At 37.8% G+C, this 21,574-nt stretch overlaps 1 protein-coding gene across 1 annotated transcript in view; it reads left to right on the forward strand.

Annotated features, from left to right (window-relative positions):
* Positions 1-21,574, forward strand: part of efnb1 (ephrin-B1) — a 34,758-nt gene that overhangs the window by 8,785 nt on the left and 4,399 nt on the right. Inside the window, exons 2-4 of the mRNA XM_082170762.1 lie at positions 7,268-7,545; positions 20,066-20,158; positions 20,478-20,627. Of these exons, the coding sequence (XP_082026888.1) occupies positions 7,268-7,545; positions 20,066-20,158; positions 20,478-20,627 (521 nt within the window). The remainder of the gene's footprint in view (positions 1-7,267; positions 7,546-20,065; positions 20,159-20,477; positions 20,628-21,574) is intronic.

Here is a 21,574-nt window from a genome sequence, read left to right on the forward strand (position 1 = left end):
TTCATCTGCGTGTGTTTGGCTCTGCACATTTTGGAAATGTCCTCACAAATGCAGTGAAACCTGTTGAAAAGTGGACTTCACTGTATGAAAGGCTCATAAATCTGCTAATATCGAAAAGTTTGTGTGATGACTGGGGATGCACGTTAGACTGATACATATTTTCATGTTATGATCGATAATTGAGAAATGGACAATATCAAAATTCTATAGTGCTTTGTCTAAATATAGTTAAAAGTTTGGAGTCTGTAATTTGTTTCTTTTTTTTTTTTTTTAAGAACTTTTATTCAGCAAGGATGCATTAATTTGATCAAAAGTGACAGTGAAAGAAAAAATCTGTTCTTTTAAACTTTCTATTCATCAAAGTTCCACAAAAATATGAACTGTTTTCAACATGATAATAATGTTTCTTGAGCACCAAATCATATTAGAATGATTTCTGAAGGATCATGTGACACTGAAGACTGGAGTAATGATGCTGAAAATTCAGCTTTGCCATCACATGAATAAAGTACATTTTAAATTATATTAAAATAATAAAATAATATTGTACAATATTACAGTTTTTACTGTATTTCTGATCAAATAAATGCAGGCATGGTAAACATAACAGACTTCTTCTAAAAGCATTAAAAAAATCTTACCGAACCCAAAATTTTGAATGAAAATAAAACACTAACAACCACTGGGAAAATGTTTAAAAAAAGTTATGGAAATATTCCATGAAATTGTTTTGTTCTTAAAGGTAAATATTAGATGAACGTTAAATATAGTGAAACCAACATGAAGATGAGGACAGGGGCTACTACATACACTCATTCTGGTCCACATTACCATGACAGACATGCTGAAACACAGAAGTGTGATGATGGAGTTGTTTAGTTTAATGACAACAGTGACAACTTGTCATTGTTATCGTGTTGGTTGTGGTTCCCAAGAGTCTCTCTATCTCTCCTATTATATTTCTCATAGGTGTAGATATCAATCAGTGATGCGGTCATAAATAACTACAAATGCGTTGACATCGCTATTTGTAAAAAAAATTCCTTGTGTGTGTGTGTTTGATTTCTTTTGCTGTTTCTCCCAGGCATTTCAGAGTGAGTTGTCGAACAAGTATAACCTGTGTGTGTGTGTTTGCAGTTGCTTTAATTGCTCTGAAATGTGAGATTCTGTGAGAAAAAAACACACTTACACGCTAAAACTGTTTATGCATCACTGTGACCTGTAACTTGTACACACACACCCCTACACACATTAAGAGTGCATATATTATTCTCTCTCTCTCTCTCTCTCTCTCTCTCTCTCTCTCTCTCTCTCTCTCTCTGTGTGTTTAACGGTGGTATCCTGGAGGAGCTCTGGAGGAATTCATACCTTTCATCTCACACTCAGACAAACACAATACTCCTGACAGTGAGTGGGAGAGTGTGTGTGTGTGTGTGTGTGTGTGTGAGAGAAGACGAGACGAGAGGGAGACAGACTTTGACAGAGAGAGGAGAGACAGAGTAAATATGAGCATTTCTGGCTGTGTTTTTCCATTTGCACACTAAATATATATACTGTCTGCCATAGCAACTGTTACCACCGTGCCGTTGCAGTTTGAGCTCAGACAAAGACTTTTCAATTTGGTTATGAATGCTGTTATTAATTACATTGTGTTATTCAGTTATTATTTTGAGAAACTGAGAAATTTTAGAGTTTAGAGATACAGCAATCGCAGTGTTGGAAGATTCTTTGAAACTGTAGACTAAGGTTTAGTTAGACTGCAGTCAAGCTCAAAAAAGTTAGCTACTAAACAGTAGCGAGCTTGCTGGTTATTTGAAGGAGAAAAAAAGAAGGAACAAATATTAAAATTAAATGTCAGACTAGATAATTTCTTTAGAAAATCAGGAGGATAGCTTAAAATTGATTTTTCTTTAATGTTCACAAAACACCCAGATTTATATGATGCTTCGTGAAAGATGGTGATAATATTTATAATAATATAAATTGTAAAAATGTTATTGTAAAATGTGTAGTGCCATTACTTGTAGTTATTTACCCATTGAGTAATGCAGTATAGTCTCTCAATATTGCTATTATTAATATTGTCATCATCATTAGGCATTTGTAACAAAATGAAGAGGTTCTATAAAGTTGGTTACTTAAATTGTATATTTTTCCCCCTCTTGTGTTAACTTGGAGGTAAGAAAATCCTACAGTGGCTAAAGTCATTGTTTCAGGGCTGAACAGATGCAAGATATCTTCTTGCACTACGGGAAGACCTGTCAGATGTCTTCCTGTAAGCTTGATGTGAAACTATCAAATGTCACAAGAAACTCGTACAGCAGTCCGATATAAAATGTGAACGGTCACAATTTTTCAAGTGTATTGTCATCACAGCTACAAAAATGCAGAATGTACTGCATTGCAAACTAAAAATAGTTTTGTTATTCTTTTGTGGGATCCCTGGTGATTTCCACTCGTACCGTCAGCACCAGTCCTGGGTGAGCGGGGCGAATGGAAGTGTTATGACACTGGTAAACAGTAAAGTGGAAAAGTTCTTGTGAATTCTGTTTGTTCGCATGATGTATTTGCAGATCTTGATAGTTCAGTAGGGAACGTTAGCTTGACCCCTAGCCTCTAGCCTCTTTGAACTGGTGAAAGTAATATGGGTGAAAAACAGCAGCTAAAGACATTGAGGAGGAGAGCAGGAAACGAATCAAGTGAAAGAATGTACTTCTGTCTGATTGTGTGATGGGGAGTCATCATTTCCCTCCAAGGCCGACTGATAAAATCCAAGTGCACTGTTGCCCGTTGACTAAAAGTCCCAGAAATCCCCTTTGCTTGCATTCTGTGTTTCAATCAGATAGGATATGAAAGGAAATCTATTTAGATTAGGATTTCATGCAGGATATGAACCTTTCATTAAACTTTTAGCTGTGTTAAAGTAAGAAACGAATCATAAATTAAATAAATACCGTTTTCAATTAAATCAGAAACTAAAATTAAACTTTTTTTTTTGTTTTTTTTGGGTGGTAGGTTTTGGCTTAATCTGTAGTAATTATATTTAGCCATGTTTAAAAACAATAGGCCTCAATGATACGCATGTGTGAGTGAGAGTGGGTGTGGGTGTGTGTGTGTGTGTGTGTGTGTGTGTGTGTGTGTGTGTGTGTACATAGCTATACTTCAGTTCAGAAGTCAGCTAAATCTGACATAACCTCAATTTGGGAATTGTGTTTATTTGTAAAAACAATATTTAAATAAAGTGAAAAAAATGTACTCAAAAAAATGCAGTGTCTGCATGTGTGTGTGAGAGAGAGAGAGAGAGAGAGAGAATTAATGAGGATGGGGGGCTCTTCTATGGAGATTCCTCATTTCTCTTAGACTCCATTCACTCATTTCTCTCATTCTCAACAAGATGCCCAAGGCTCTGTGTGTTTTTTGAGTGTGTGAGTTTGTGTGCAGTTGTTATTGTGAGTGGGATATGTGTAAGCTGTCTCTCTCTCTCTCTCTTTCTCTCTCTCTCTCTCTCTCTCTCTCGCAGACAAAGAGCCACTTGTAGGAGCTCTGCCTTGAGAGTGGACAATCACATGACCACCGCACTCTATACATACACCCGACGTCTCCAAATTGAGTGTGTGTGTGTGTGTGTCTGTTTAATGAGAGATAGGTGACTACATTTTCCTGTTGGATATGTTACACACCAAAAATAAAACTGAACTTTCCAGTCTTTAAATTGTAAAATAAGGTCTGGGTGTTGTGTATATAGAAGTAGCTGTTGTTGGTCCATTGTGGAGGTTAGACTTAATGCCAAGACATGTGATTACAGCCCCTTCTCAGAATGTAGGCGCTTGTGTGTTAAGAGGTGTCTGTGTCTATGTCTCTCTCTCTCTCTCTCCCTCTTGAATGAGGCTGATTTGCATGGCTGCTGTATTCAGTATTTAATTGGTGCCATTCAGTCCTGGTCTAATCCCGTGTTCACTTGTTTAAAAAGCGAGGAGGCCTCTTATTGAGTGTGTGTGTGTGTGTGTGTGTGTGTGTGTGTGTGTGTGTGTTTGTGTGTGTGTGTGTGTAAGCTTGTGGGTCTAACTCTGTTTCACACAGTGCACAGAATCTGAAGTGTGTATGTGTGAGTGTGTGGATAATTACATTTACAATTTGAATTAAGACATCTCCCCCACTCTCTAATGTGCTACTGATTTAATTTAATTTTAAGCAGGAAATTGCGTTTGTTTATTATTCAAGTCTGTCTAGAATTTTGTTATTCTGTCTGATTCCTTAAATATTTTTTCATATATATATACATTTTTTTACATTTATTTTAATTAGAGTGTAAAACACATAAGAGTATCTTTCATGTATAATAGTTACTGAGCATTGTTACATTATATAAACCTGAACAGATCATCAATGCACATTCAAACTGTAAGAAATATATTATGCATTATATAATGGTTGTTACTGAGTTTCGGAATAATTTGAAAGTTCTATAATTATTAATAACTATAATTAATTATGTATAAAATTTTGATTAAAAAGTTTAATAGTAATTCAACTTTGGATTGGAGTAAACAATAAAAATAAAATAACACTATGTCTGACCTATCTGACGCACACAACACAAACGCATGGCGCATTCACACACACAGAGACACAAACTTCTTAACTTCCTCTGGGAACAGGAAGGGTTACCTAAATTATTATAAATTTGCTGCTGAGATCTTCTCAGAATCAGCGCTGTGTGTTTCCTCTGAGCTTCCAACACACACACACACACACACACACACACACACACATTCGCAAACAATCCCTCTCAGGTCCTGCTTCTGAAATTCTCAGTCTGCAGCAGCTGCTGATTTGACAGGAAGTGATGAAGTCTTTTCTTCAAAGTTGAGGAGGTCAGATTCTTCCTCCTCCTCGCTCGCTTTCTTTTTCTGTTTCTGATTTGTTCAGTCATAGCTGGCCGTCAGAGGAAGGGCACGAGTTTGACATCTTCATTGATGGGGAAAAAAGAGAGGGATGAAAAGAGAATCTAGAAACAGAGGGATAAAAGAAAGGGATAGACAGGAACAGAGAAGAGGCCGCAGACAGAGGAGGCAAATGTCACACAAAGAGTTTAACCCTGCAAAACTTCTTAAGTCATGCAAATCTCTTATTCTCTCACGCGTACACACAGATATTCTCTAGTTCTACATGTCAACGCCTCAGATATCTGCTTTTATGAACTGCTACAACATTGGACTAAAATCGTTCATCTCTGTGGCTGATCGCCTTCTACCTCATAATATGATACATTTTGCACATGTATATCACTATTTAATAAGTCAGAGATAATCATTAGTTATTTAGTATAATAAACCTATGATATATGTTTATTGGTATTTGGTGTTTTATTTTCAATAAACTACTCTTCAAAAGCTGGGGGTTAGTAGATTTTTGATGTTTTTGAAGATTTCAAATGTTTTTGAAAGAAGTCTCTTATACTCGCCAAGGCGGCATATATTTGATCAAAAATACAGTAAAAACTGTACATTTGTGAAACATTACTATTTAAAACAACTGTTTTATTTTTGAATATTTCTTAAAATATAATTTATTCATGTGATGGCAAAGCTGAATTTTCAGCATCAACTCCAGTCTTCAGTGTCACATGATCTTTCATAAATCATTCTAATATGCAGATTTTCTGCTCAAGAAACATTTCTTATAATTATCCATGTTAAATGTAATATTTTTGTGGAAACAGTTATTTCTTTCAGGATTCTTTGATGAATAGATAATTCAAAATAGCATTATTTGAAATAGAAATCTTTTTTTTTTACAGTATAAATATGTCACATTTGATCAATATAATGCATTCTTGCTGAATATAAATATAAATTTCTTAAAAAAAAATTTTTTACTGACTCAGCAGTAGTGTTTATATATCCAATATCAACCTTTACCGTTGCATTAAAAAATCTCTAATATTATATTGGTTGATAACTGATATGGCACTCATATATTTTGCACACTATTGACATTTTAATCGCTTTTTCTGAAATCCCTGAATTTACATGCCACACACTGTTTGCTGTGGTTTGTTTTCAAGTGAAATTTTTTTAGCATTTCCTCTACTCTTTTCAATGGGAGCACTGTAAGCTATCATAACTGTGTGTATTCTTGTTTATATAAGTCTATCTTTTCCCATTGTTTCCTTTCTTCTCACTGAGAACATAATTGTGCTTCTCAATGGCCGTAATCACTCAGTCATAATTGGATTTCACAATCCTGCACACACCTCAGACACAGACACAAGCATGTGAACGCACATACAGCATGTTTTGTGAAATAGACGGAAGTCTGTGCCCAAGTAAAAGGTTTTTGTTGTTAATCCGTCTGTGAAGATGTTTTGTGCGCTCTTATGTGTGTTAAACCAGCGAACAGCCTGAAGCGAAGAGTGTGCGCACGAGAGCAGAAATAACCAGCAGAATTACATTATGAGACAATATTTGAGTTTGATCAGGGCCATATATCAGGGAAACATGCGTTCTCCTGATGTGTTTTTGTATGTGTGCATGTCTTTTTCATTAGATATGTTTGTGTGTGTGTGTTTTGCATACGCTGTTGTAGTTTTAGGGGGATTCTGTTTTTGTCCGTGCATATGTGTATGTAGTTTTAGGGCATGTCTGTGTGTGTTTGCTTTTGTTCTTGTGTGTGTTTGTGTGTGGTTAGCAGTAAAATGTGTAAAGGACTGTGTTGCAATCGTCTCTCTTTACAGACACATATTGATGGGGGTGCACACACACACACACACACACACACACACACACACACACACACACACACACACACACACACACACACGCTAGTCAGTGTTACTAAGAATGAATAATATATTCCCTGAATGTGCGAGCAGGGTTGATCAGCACATGAACAATAAATTATAAACTCTAATAAATTAAGTGAGATACTTCTCTTTCCCTGTCCAATAAATCCTAGTCAGCAGATCCAGCTCCATCTCCATCCAGCTCATTTCTGACTCTGCTGTTCTGTTGCTCTCTTTCTTTCATATTTGGAATTGTTTAATATTTTGAAATATGTTATTAAAAGGAAAAAAGAAACGGCGATAGTCCCTCTGGAGCGTTTTGTGGAAGTTCTTGGCAGTCTGGACTCGGAGGGCTATTTGAACCCAAGTTTTTCCTCTCATGATTGTGAAGTCCACAGATGCAGATTCTACTGAGATTCAGTCTCAGAGGATTGTTTAAATGTGTTTGGGATTTATTGTAACTTTGTATGCTTTGTATTGCAGGTTTGTGTCTGGGAAGGGCTTGGCGATCTACCCGGAAATTGGTGACAAACTGGACATTATCTGCCCCAAAGGGGACATTGGGAGACCGTATGAGTTTTATAAACTCTACCTGGTGAAGAAAGAGCAGGCTGAGTCCTGCAGCACCATACTGGACCCCAATGTTCTGGTGACCTGCAACAAACCAGAGAAAGACATCAAATTCACCATCAAGTTCCAGGAGTTCAGTCCAAACTACATGGGACTTGAATTCAAACGCTTCACAAACTATTACATCACCTGTAAGTAACTCCAGCGTTTCTGTATTTGTCTACCTATACTTTTGGGAACAAATTTGCATTCATGCAGAAATATTTGAATTTTTTTTACCTTTAGGGGTGCAACAGATTGTTGCTGGGGCAGTATCCTTAAATGGACTTTACCCCTAAAAGTTACATATTAGAAGCCTTAGGGCCAGATTTACTAACAGCTTGCACCAGCGCAAACCCTGTTTTGGCGTCAACTACTGTCAGGATTTACTAAAGACACACAGTGAAAAAACAGGGTTATTTTTGCGGATGACCTTATTGCATATGCTTTTATAGGAGTTTTCCTTTCATGTGCAAAATGTATGGGAGGAGAGTATTTAAATGAATCATGCAAGGGGATTTACTAAGGTTTGTGCTTGTCAATTTACTGGTATTTGTGCCATTTTTTACCGCCCCAAAAAAGCACGTCTTAAACTAGACACTAATTTGCGCTGCTCTCGGTAGATTGCGTTGGTCATTATGGAAATGATCCGGCTGCGTCTGTGTTCTTTAATTTGCACGTCGTCAGTAGATCATGCGCAGAACTTTACACTTCACACACATTTTTGGAATTACGCTCTCACGCTAATGTGCCCTGTTTAGTCAATTTGGCCCTAAGGCTACTGCCCCGTGGACAAGCTGTTGTACCCCTGAAGGTATTGCTTCACATACAAATAGAAAAGTATTGATTTACTTCTTAAAATTCTGTAAAGTTGTATTTCACAAGTTTACCAGCATTAATCTATTATAACTGCAAAGAGGTTATTTTAAATATAATAGTAGTTAATGAGTCCCATTTTAGATAGCTTGCTAAACGTGTGTTTGGGTCAGGTTCTATTCTACCTTAGGGGGTCCAGATGTCCCCAGAATATTAGTAAAACTGGAAATCACATTGTGTGGACCAGCCAAAGGCCCTCAGACTATGTGATGGTTTAGGGTATGGTTAAGGAATAGAAAATGTCATTAGCTTAATATAGAAACAGTAGAAGTCAATGGAAAGTGTGTGTGTGTGTGTGTGTGTGTGTGTGTGTGTGTGTGTGTGTGTGTGTGTGTAATATATGGAAGCCAGTTTCTGCCTTAGAATAAAAAAAATTAAATGGGTATTTGAAATATTTTAAACTGAATCCCTTATCCCTTAAGAAATAAACTCACATTGTGATGCAAAGTGTGGGTAATTAAGTCACAAATAGAGTTAGGAAGGCAGGAACAGGCTTTCACAGTAATGGTAGTATGTTTGTGTAAATCTGCAAATGCCACAGTCAAGCTTTTGTGAAAGGTTTTCAGTGAGGGATGATTTTCCAGTCACAAACAGCATGCAACAGTTGAACTGAAGCGCTGATTAATGATTCATTCTGAGTTAAAGATTTCTAACGCATTCAGCATAAATGCATGCTAAACCCTTAGCATACGAGATGAAAACAGCAGGGAACAGCATGGTAAATGTAACGCGCTCCTTTTCTCTTTACCCCGCTTTCTTTTTTTAACTCTTTCCCCAAGGATGGTGGGAGGTGGAGACACTTTCAGTCAGGCATGTCTCATTGGTTGTCTTGCCTCACTGAGTTTTTGGTCTCTTGGCCATGATGCCCAGACATGTCCCATAATCCACTTCACCTCCACTGACCCATCACCACAACTACACCCCCAGAAAGCAGCAGGGCTGCTATTAGATCCAGTAAAACACACACTCTCAATCTCTCTCTTACACACACACACACACACACACACACACACACACACACACACACACACACACACACACACACACACACACACACACACACACACACACTCCCTAGCAACCAGCTCCTTTATCTTGCTCTGGTAAACAGGATGAGTCTGGTTAAAATAATTTTGCTGAAATGTGTTTGTGTTCTGGGTTCAGTGCTTTTTGCTGTCTGGTCATCTTGTTTTCACTGGTCATTCAAGTTAATAACTCAGCGAGAGACTTTAGAGCGTGACAGTTTCACACGCATCCATTCGCTCCTCAGCAAAAGCCTCTTGAGTTGTTTTTCTGCAATGTGTGCTATTGGTATGTCGCATTTACTTTGTTTACATACAGCGAGTCCCTGAACTGATTGTACTTTGGCATAAGTATAGATGCAGTTTAATATAAAACTCCCCGTTTGTGTGTTAAATGTAAGCAAGATGTTTCCAGACATCTAAACTGACCACTCAAACTAAAATCCCTTTTTAAAACACACACAAACTCAAGAAAAGCATATTGAACTAATTATGCTCTCAAAATTCCTAAGTAAAAAAGCATTTACTGTGTAGATTTCTGCCCGGGTTTGTCTGTCTTACTCGCACTACTTGTGGTTAAGGTTTATGGTGTGTTTTAATTATTACATTAATGATATTTTGTTAGCACCATGTTGTCGTGTGGTTTGAGAATGAATAGTTATTAGCATTTAGCCTGTTGTGAATAGTGCCTGAGCAAATAGATGGAGCTGCAGACCTCATTAATACTGAAAAATCATTAGGGGTCGCTCTGTCCACCCGCCTTGAGGGTGTCTGTCAGGCTTTTTTAGTTGCTTCAGCGTCACTCCAGGTGCTTTTTATCCATCCACGAGAATCTGCTGTTTCTCCTGTCACTATATTAGACTCTTTCGGCTTGGTGTCGAGTTTCTTTCTCTCAACCTCTGTGCCTCTCCTGTACCCTCAGTATGTTGATTTCTATGATGCTGACTATGTTTCCTATTCCAGCAGAGCTCAACACTCACCATATTGTCATGCCACCCGCGCCGTACCCTAAAACGGCCCCTTTAATCCATTTTAGGAAGAACTGTCGAGCGCTTTGATTCTCTCTTTATAGTTCAGCTGCACCCTCCATTTCGTCTGTAATTTTAATTTAAATCTTTCAGGACATGTTATAGTATAAATCTAAATTTAGAGATTTCATTTATTTGAATGATCGACTCATATATAGAAGGCTTCTCAAGTCGACATGTAGACAATGTAGTCCCTGCAGAGGTTCAGTGCATTGGCTCCAGAGGCCAAGTCAGCGTCTTGAAATCTCCTCGCTCCTTTCCTTTATCCATGTAACTATTTGTCATGTCGTCTCCAGTCTGTCTGCTGAGGTTCTTTGAAGCAGGCCGGGTCTGCGCTCACGCATCTTTGTCTCAGCCTCCGAGTCATACATGTTAACTTTATCCTCTCAAGCTGTGCCGCAACATTTAGCTCAAGTGCTCCAGTCACCTTATCCTGTCCCCTAAATTTCTTTTCTTTTTTCTAATCAGTAAAAATATGCTTTAAAAAAATATAAAATTTGCAAAAGGGTGTAAAGTTATAAGACTTGTTTTCAGAGAATATATTTTGCATTCATTTTTATTTCCCTTACCACATTGGCATTATTTAAATAAATCTCACATAAACATAAATCTAACAAAATTTGTCTATGCTTAAGGGTGAAAAGTGAGGTTTATGCTCAAAACAATTAGCCATTGGGGTGAGAAAAATAAACTTCAAGATTAAATTGCATCTCAAATCTCTAGTATTCTCAAGTATTTTGGTTTTCAGACTCTGTCATGTAATGTTTGTTACAATAATGTTTGCTGTAGTAAATAAAACTGTTTTTTAGCAAAATAAATTTATTTTTTATATTAGTTTAGGACACATGAACAAGTTGGACAAAACTAATATTAACAACCCGATATAATTGAAATACTTGGTTTCAGGATGTTTCGAGTTTTATTGGAAAACAAGATAAAAATACAGATGAAAAAAGTTTTGTAGTGTGGTCCTCATTCGGGTAATACAAGTTTAACCAATGAAATAAAATATATTTCTTATTTCATAGGTTCTTTTGTAATCAAAATCAAAAAAGTACAGAAATATGCAGTCCTTTTGACATCGCTTTCATTCATGCGTTAAGTTATGTGTGTTTTTATTGTTTGGGTATTTTTCTATGTCTGGACTGGGGTCAGTAAGTCTGTGCTTGGTCAGATTCTGTGTCTGTTTCTAATTGTGAAGAGAGATTCTGAGAATTCACTGTCTTTTATGGCCTGGTTTAATTCCAGTGTGTCTTCCAGAAAGACACTGTGCTGATCATGTCACTCTTGTGTGGATTCATGAAGCAATACAGGTTTGAAATGGATCCTGGTTCATTGTTTGAGGGCGGCTTCAGAACCTGAATCCAATTCAGAACCATTTGGATGAGAGTGATTTGAGCTCTCGTGTTTCTCGTGATTTAGTAGCGTTTCTAAACAATTTCTGCATTTTAGTGACCTGATCATGACATTTACTTTGACAGAGATCAGCTCTGACCCTACGTTTCAAAAAAAAATTGATTTAGAAACCAAACCACACCATTTACTCATTCATCAAAATTTTAACCTCTATAAACATATCTTGCTGAAAGATATCAAATTTTCAAAAAAGCTGTGTACAGTATGTATGTGTGTTTGAGAAGTTGATTTGAAAAGCATGACAATGGAAACAGTTCCGTCATACAGTCAAGGGAGCGCTAAAGATGATGGAAAGAGAAAGAGAAAAAAGCAAAGGATGGAAAGAGAAAAAATGGTGTGCAGTCACAAGATTTTGCGATTATAACTGGATGAAATGCACGTAATGACCAAATGAGGAGGAGTGTGTGGCTGCTAGAAAGGCTCTAATGGTTTATGCAATGTTTTCAGGATTAAGAGCGTTAAAAAGGGCTAAATTAAGGGTTGTTTAGGGTGAGCTTCTCTTCCGTGTGACTGTGTCGAGTGTGTGTGCGAGAGAGCAAGTATGCGTTCGGTTCTGTGTGTATTTTTGTATTAAGGCTGTGTCAGCAACATATGATTCTGATTTCAGACAGTCCAGCTTTGAAGTAATTCTGACCAAACCGCTGCACCAGAATGATGAGTGTGTGTGTGTGTTGTGTATGTGGGTCTTTGTGTAACCTCTCACCATAACTGTCTCTCAGGCCACAGCTGAAGTATGAAAATGAGTGGCTTCATTTCGCTGTGGTCGCTCTGGGGTGAGAGAGGTCAAATATCACATCGAGCTGTATGTGTATGTGTGTGTTAGATGCCTAATTTAAACTACCCCTTTAACATGCACAAAAACGAAGAGCAAACGGTTGGTTTTAGCCGCTTTGTAACGTGAGAAGAAAATGGCTCCTATTGCAAAGGGCTATTGGATAACAATCCAATATCCACCCAGCCTGATATATTCTGCTCTCTGAAATGTTTAACCCGCTATTGCAAGCAGACGTCTAAAGTATGTTATAAATTTTACCTTTTGTAAAATGTAAAGTTATGTTACACTAACGTTTATTGTAGTAAAATTGTTTAATGGGATTGATCTTTGCTGTGTTTTTAGTTATTTTAGTATTCTGACATGCACAAATTGGATATTCACTCAATTTCACAAATAAACTAATTTAACAAGTATATTTTAATATAAAAAAACATAAGCTATTTAATTTGTTTCTTTTCATTTTTGCAGTGTTGCCTCAAAAATCTTGGATGGTTGGGGCCACATCATACATTTATTTCTTTATTTTAATTTTCATATATATATGAGTTCAGATGCAAAAGCCTCTAAGTGCCATCTGAAATTTTCTTCTAAAATGATCATTTTTATCAAGCTTGTATATTTAAATTCAGTAATTTCACTTAAATGGCAATGAAAATGACCTATTAATTGTCATTTAAGTGAAATTACTGAACTTAAATATACGAGCTTGATAAAAATGATCATTCTAGAAGAAAATTTCAGATGGCACTTAGAGGCTTTTGCATCTGAACTCTTTATATATATATATATATATAATAAAATGTAACTTGTATTCATCTTTTTTTTCTTTCTTTTTTTCTCACTCTCTCTTTGACTTTTACAATTGGGTCTGTTTTTGCTGCTGTGTCCTTAAGACTCGTGTGGGTTGCTTTGTAGTCCAATAGATTTTTTAGCTTACAATTTTGAACAGGGATCTTGCTAAAACTTAACTCCAGGTGCCCGTTTCTAACGTTGAGATCTTCTGTATCAAAGATCTTCTGTTCTTCAGAGTGGCGGGTGCTATACACAGCCAGAAATAGCACACGGTTTGGCAGACTTTCCCACATTTTACTCTTATCATTAGGTATTCTGGTGTTTGGAATAATAGTATCTATCCAGCTTCCTCTGTGTTACTTCACCGTGACTGAGAGGGCCACGTTTCAGAACTCTGAATAGGCATTGTTGACGTGCAAATGTGAGGTCAACTGAATAATAAACTGCTTTTTAAATTATAGTGAGCTCTTATTGTAAGCATTCATTTTGAATACTTTATACACAAGAGTAACACACAAACACACTCTCTAAATCTGTGGTGCCTTGCAGACAAACACTGGCTGAATATTCAGTTCTATGCTTGTGGTATATCTGACCTCTTTGGCAAGTAAGTACTAGTACAAAAAGACATAGTCAGCTAAACAACTTTTTCTCCCCTTTGAGGCAGAAGCGAATGAGAGCGAAAAGGAAAGAGACTGAGAAAGAAAGCAATATAAGACAGGGAGTTCATCTTTCTTTGTCTTATGGGACATCGAGCACCAGGTGCACCAAACCGAGCAGAATTTCTGCTGTGTGTGTGTGTAATGTCACTCTGTCTTACGATCAGTGTGTGTATGGATGTGGTTGCTGTAGTAATGGCCACTGTCGCTGTAGTGATGCCCATGCGGATGTCCCAGTGGGCGATGAAGGTCAGTGATGCATGATGGGTCACACACTACCCATGGAGTTAACGCACATAATGAGTGTTTGTTTGGGTGTGTGTTTGAGACAGGGAGCGAGTGTGTGAGCCACATTAGAACAGAGACTAATTGACGTTTAATTACATTGCCATTGTGCACAGTCTCTGTTCTCTCTCTAACACACACAGGTTCAAATATGACGAGGGCAAGCAGGTCTTCAAGGCCAGGATCTGAATGAAACGTGCTCCTGTACATGTTGAATTCTGGGAGATCTGGATTACTGCCGTCGAGAACACACACACACTCTGCTTTCCCCTCTGCTTCATTAATCACAAAACGCTTTACACAGAAATGCTTTTAATATAGTCCGAATATAATAGGCATAATGGTTTGTGCTGGTGTTTTGAAATGGTCTAATTTGCGAGAACACAGATTGCCATCTTCGATCAGTAACAGAATGTGCTGGTCATTTTCTTCACTTACAGGTAATTTGAGTGAATGGGTGGCAGTGTTTACTAAAGAAAGAAAGAGCGAAAGAGGAAAGAAATGAAAGAATGAAAGAAAGAAACTGGAAGGAAATAGAAAGAGAAAGAAACAGAGGGATGGAAACAAAGAAATATATAGAAAGAAACGAAGTAAGGGAGGAAAGAAAGAAAGAAACATGAGGAAGGAAGGGAGGAAGGAAGATATAAACAAAGAAAGAAAGAAAGGAGGAATGAAATGAAGAGAAAGAAACAGGTGGGATGGAAACAAAGAAATATAAAGAAAGAAAACTCAAGAAATGCAGAAAGACATGAGAGGAAAGAATGATGGAAGAGAAGGAGGAAACAGAAATGTAAAAAAAGGAAAGAAAGGAAAAAATAAACAGAAAGAAGGGATCAAATAAACAAAAAACAAGCAGGAAGAAAGAAAAAAGAAACAAGCTGAAACAAAAGAAAGGAGCGAGTGGTTACATGATAGAAGTGTTGAATTCCATCAGTCCAGTGATCCATGCAGAGAGAGAGAGAGAGAGAGAGAGAGGGAGAGAGGGGGGAACAGCAGGCCGAGCCTCCTCTTGTTTCATTCCTCCCTTCCTAAAACCTCATGAGTGTGTTGGTTCATTTTGAAGGATTTTGTACTGGAACAATATAGGATTTTTAGGCCCCTAAAACACACACACACACACACACACCTTTATGATGTGCCCACTCAAACAAACACTCTGAACCTGTTGGCAGAGATGACAAATGTATGATTTTTTTTTTTTTTATCGGATTGAGTACTTCTGTTTGTATGTGGATGTAGAAGCACATGGAAGTCGGTGAGACTGGATGAGTATTGCATTTTAATTTTCGTCCACAACACACACACACACACACACACACTCTCCCAATGAGCTGCTCGTCCTGCGGATTTAAAGGTCGGCCGTTATGCGACTGCTGGAGCAGTGCAGCGATCTAATTGGATGAGCTTTTGGAATCAAAAGAAGATCTAATCTAGCTGTGTCTGATCTGATGAGTTGTGTGTGTGTGTGTGTGTGTGTGTGTGTGTGTGTGTGTGTGTGTGTGTGTGTGTGTGTGTGTGTGTGTGTGTGTGTGTGTGTGTGTGTGTGTGTGTGTGTGTGTGTGTGTGTGTGTGTGTGTGTGTGTGTGTGTGTGTGTGTGTGTCTCGGAGTGATCTGTCACTGGCTCTCTGTGTTATGTCGACTGCATTAGAATGAACACTGACCCAAATCTCACAGACAAACACACATGCTCACCCACCAAAAGATTGAACCTTTAGCAGCTACATTATACATTGTCTGTCTCGCACAAAGCTGTTTTTCAGATCTTTCTGTGAGCGCAGTGGTCTTTTCCCTGAAGGTTCAGCCCGGAGCTGTTGGCTACTGTGGCTAACTCACTCAGCGAGGCGTCTTTTCCTTCTGCTCTTTGTTTCAGTTACTCATCAATCAGAGACTCGAGGGAAACAGCACTTGGGCTCTGCCGACTGAAACGTAAAATGTTACTGCTTAAAAATATTCGTTTTGAAAGCCTGACTCAGCTGTGGTTGTGAGCATTTGAAGTGTGTTCATTGAGGTCTGGATTCTCTTATTCTGTGAGACGTGATGGGAGAACTTCAGCTCAATCAGGGCCTGTCGTGTTGATTTAACAGCTGGATGATCATATTCGAAAATATGGTGCAAAAACCCGAGACATGCTGCTGAATATTCAACGCTTCCTTTGAAACTGAACTATTCTTCAGTACTGAATGTTAGATTCTTTAATATTTTGGAAATAGAGAGATTGACTGAGTATCTTAAGCTACTGTTTTGAATTATTTATTATTAGTAATATTATGAATGATAATCATAATAAGAAAATTCCATACAAAGAGACTTGGATAATGATAATAAAATAATAATAACATTATTACAAAATCTATTACTATTATTTCCTTCTCATTTCCTCTTACCGTTTTAATTTTCGCTTTATATAATATATAGCCTATTATACTAATATATATACATTACAGTTGTCAAATCGATCATCGTGTGTGTGTGGAAACTTCACATATATATATATACACACACAGACATGCGCGCACACACACACACACACACACACACACACACACACACACACACACACACACACACACACACACACACACACACATACATACACATATATATGTGTGTGTGTGTGTATATATATATATACACACACATATACACATTTTATATAAACATATTACAATATTTGACAGTGTGTGTGTGTGTGTGTGTGTGTGTGTATATATATATATATATATATATACACACACACACACACACACACACACACACACACACACACACACACACACACACACACACACACACATATTATATTTTATAATGTATCAGCCATTTAATCAGCCTGGTGGATATATTGGACTATCACTATTTTTAATAACTCATGCCACAAATGCTAATAATACTGTTTTTCTACTTCAGGGATTGTGTGCATGTATGAGAAAAGATGAGGCAGGCATGAGATGGCTCCATGATGGCAGAAGAATGAGCGTACAGCTACAAACAAACACTGATACACACACACACACACACACACACACACACACACATACACACATAAAGCACACCCACACTATATGTCAGTCAATAAGAGATGCTAACTGGGGCAACACTATATTTATTGTGACAAGACTGAATATTTCATTCTTTGTCTCTCTCTCTCTCACTCACTCACACACACACACAAACACGCACACACACAAACAGAGAGGCAGATGGTAAATCCCCAACCCCTTCACATTTTTTAATGTGTGTTTACACCTTGTTTTAAATCTAAATCACGTTAATCTCCCAGCATGGTCATCTGGGATTTACATGTTTGTGTGTTGCGTTTACGGTATATTCTTTTTAGAAATACCTGCTGTGTTCTCAGTAATGATTTTGCACTTCTTGGAATTCAGTTCGACATGAGTCTGTCTAGAAATGAAAAGTCTAATTCAATCCGTGCAGAAATGTCTTTCTTTTTTTTAGTGCACAGAGGCAGGAAACTATTAAGACCAAAATGTTCTGACCAGTTAAAATCCAGCAGTGATGTAGTGACAACAGAATGTGGCCGCAAAAATGCTTCATAGCCAATCCATCCCATTGCTAACAGTACACAGGGTGGGATTACCCTGCCTGTCTGGAATGTCTGTTGTGTTTTAGCCTGAAGTGAGAGTGTGCTGGAGTCAGGGTTGTGTGTGTGAGTGTGTGCGTGTGTGTGTGTGTGTGTGTGTGTGTGTGTGTGTGTGTTGAGCAGCACCGTGTGATGCTATTCCGTGGTTGGCACGGTGACAGGTTGGCATGGCGCTACCGTAAGGAGACTGGCACTCTGCCTACTGCCATACATCTCAATCTGCATGACATCATAGCAGCTCCTAGCAACCACACACATCACCCCTCCCCCATACACGCCCACAAAGGACCATTCACAATCACTGTGCCCTGGCCTTTCTCCCTCACTGGAGTCTCTCGCAACTCCTCCCTAACAAGGACACATACTTCTGCTCTAAAGTTTCATAGAGCCAATACTGGTCCAAAGAATGATAACTAGAAAAAATAACTTGCTCTTTAAGTGATGGCAATGTTGAAATTGAAAGCAAGAAAGTCAGTATTCGTGGGATCCAAAAAACAACAACAACAACAACAACGAGGGAGCCAAGCATTTTTAGGGAATTAAATATTTAAAGACTCAATTGACTGATGATTTTATTAGCTGACAAATCACAGAATCTGTCATTAATGCAGTCACCTGATTATATGCATTCCATTATAAATATCACTCTGTTTTGAAAGAATATTTATGTCTACATCTACAAAACTCTTTTGTGAAAATGTATGTTTAATTACTAGTAATGGTTCATGGTTCATTTCAAATTAGCCATTACTGAAAAATAATTTACAGTTCAGTGAGGGAGCTCATTGCAATATCCATAATGACTCTCAACGATTCACGCAGAACTAGTGATTCTGATTCAATCTGCTTACTCACAAGCAAACTGGTTCATAAGAGTCATTAGTTTGCAAAATGGATATTATGGTTCGCTCAGATGTAATTTGTCATTTTTGACTCTCATAAGTGGCTATAATTTTAAATTATAGTCACAGCTTTTTTCTTTTTTGCATTTTCGACTCTTTTAGTTGTAGTCTGAGGAACTTATTTGCTGTTCCATTTGGAGGAAATAATGTTTTAAAATGCACATGATATATTACTGTTAGCTTTAGAATGTTTTAAAACAGATACTCGTAGTGAACTACGCCTTACTCCGTTATCCGGTGCGAACACCGTATGTACACTGTCACTGCTACTACAAAATGCACGAGTGTGCGAAATGGGACACACCTTTTATCTTTATATTATTCCTTGATTTACTTTAGCAATAAAAGAGGAAACGCTCCTAAATTAAAATGATCTTCTTGTTTGTTTGAAGTGTAAAACTTTTTTGACAGTTCAGGAAAAAACATTCCAGTGACAAAGCCTGTGAGGAACTCTTCATAGTCTGTGTGATAGCTGTGAATGAGTGCGCATTTTAGTGAATAAGCATATTTTCTTATCTTACCTGTTCTGTAGTTCTTCATTAGTGCTTACACTTACACAAGCACACACTCAGCACTTTTCACTCACACCTCTTAATGAGCACAAACTAATGGAAGCTAATAATGTGTATGTGTGTGCGCGTGAACTTGTGCGAGTGTAATTGGGGGTTAAATTGAATGATGGTGGATCACCCGCTGTGACAATATCGGTTTATTTAACTACATAATGGGAGTGTGTGTTTGTGCATTTTGTATATATGCGTGTGTCTCTTTTGTATTGTATCGTGGCATATTTGTCAAACTCACAAGGATCATTCTGTAGAAATTGTTGAGGCTTTTGGGCATACGAAAGAAAAAGAGAAAATTCATACACATGGCTTTTCTTACTGCATTGCTCTCTCTCTCTCTGTGTGTGTGTGTGTGTGTGTGTGTTTCTGTGTGTTTTTGTGCATTCCCATGGGATCAGATTACTATCATAGGGACTAGTAACAGGAGAATACACTGAGCTTTTTTCATCTTGTCCATATTCTGAGACGCACACACAAACGTTAGTTTGTTTTTGGATGTTTCTAAGGTAATATTAGGTTGCAATGTCTGATTTAAGGGCAGAATGAGCATTTCCTTAGCCAAAGACTGTGTGTGTATATGTGTTTGCATGTGCTTGTGTTTTGCGTGTGATTTATAGAGGTAAATTAGGGTTTCCTTTTCCTGCTTTGGTTTGCAGCAAGAACTCCAATCAAACGTCCTATAAATCTAAACCTAATTCACCCCAACAATCACTAAACCCCTCTCTGTCTCTCTCTCTCTCTCTCTCCAGCAACTTCTAATGGAACACAGGAAGGGTTGGAAAACAGAGAAGGTGGAGTTTGTAGCACGAGATCCATGAAGATCATCATGAAAGTGGGCCAAGGTGAGTTACACAAACACACACACACCTTCTTTATCTTCAGCATGTCCAAGGGTAAAGTTATTTAAGCCCCATTTGGTGAATGATTAAGTCAGCTGACTCATTATCCACCAATTAAATTGTAGTTGAACGTGATCCAAGTTTGCAAGTTAGTTACAAATCTCTAGGATTTGTACTCTACTCTTAAGGCGCCCGTCTCGTAAACAGAAACTGGACATTTTAAAATCTGAAGGAAAACATTCAAACATATGCTGTACTGAAATTGATTTCCTTGAATGTTTTTTTGTTCTTAATTTGTTATGTATGTGATTTTATGTTTCAGATCCAAATGCACCAGATCCAGATTTAACGGACCTCCCAGACCGGGACCAGGACAATGAGATCAAGGAGCCCACAACCAGCCCTTCCCGCAAGATAGACCGAGGCCGAGAGAAAGACCAAGATGGGAACGGATCCAATATTCCTGACAGAGGTGAGGAAACACAAATCATCTGTGTTTACGCCACTTGGTTTGGGAACATGATGGGGGTTTTCCTACACATGACATTGGGTATTCAGAGGACAAACTGATCTAAGTTCAGCAGTGAAGGTCTACCACAGTAAATATCACCAAGAAAACCAGCAGATGAAATACAGCAATGCAGAGCTACTGCCTCCCTCAGGCAGGTGTGTGTGTGCAAGAGAGAGACAGGAGTTAATGTAGCATGTCTTTATCACGTCCTAGCAGCCATTAACCCACAGGAGGTCTAAACTTCATTAGGAGAGAAAGAAAGAGAGAAACAGAGACAGAATCATTAAGAAAGAACAGAGGGACTCATGCTGCATCTCTGCAGTGATCACACCAGACAGATTCTTGAGGTCAGGTTCTTCTGCTCCGAGAGGACACTAAGACATTAACTGCTATTACATCTCAAAATCTGCTAGTCGGCGGGTTATCTGAACAACTAGTCGACTAATTGGTATAATTAAGCGAGGTTCAGGATCAAATGATTCCATTTGGACATGCTTACATAAGATTTTCAAAAATAGCTAGACAAACAAAATAAACCAGAATGCAAGGGTTTTATGCCACATTTTTAACAGTTAAAGTCGGCATAAAATGTAAATTCACTGCATCTGTTTTCTATTTGCATGTTATTGATATTATTGTGAAAGATTCAGCTATTTCATTTTTTTTAAAAGCTTTTTTTATTTCCACAAAAATATTAAGCAGCACAACTGTTTTCAACATTGATAATAATAAGAAATGTTTCTTGAGCAGCAAATCCGCATATTAGAATGATTTCTGAAGGATCATGTGACACTGAAGACTGGAGTAATGATGCTGAAAAATCAGCTTTGACATCACAGGAATAAATTACATTTTAAAATAATTGTCATTTGTAATAATATTTCACAATATTGCTTTTTTGACTTAGT

This window comes from Leuciscus leuciscus (assembly GCF_965113295.1).
Source record: "Leuciscus leuciscus genome assembly, chromosome: 5".
NCBI classification, from domain to species: Eukaryota; Metazoa; Chordata; class Actinopteri; order Cypriniformes; family Leuciscidae; genus Leuciscus; species Leuciscus leuciscus.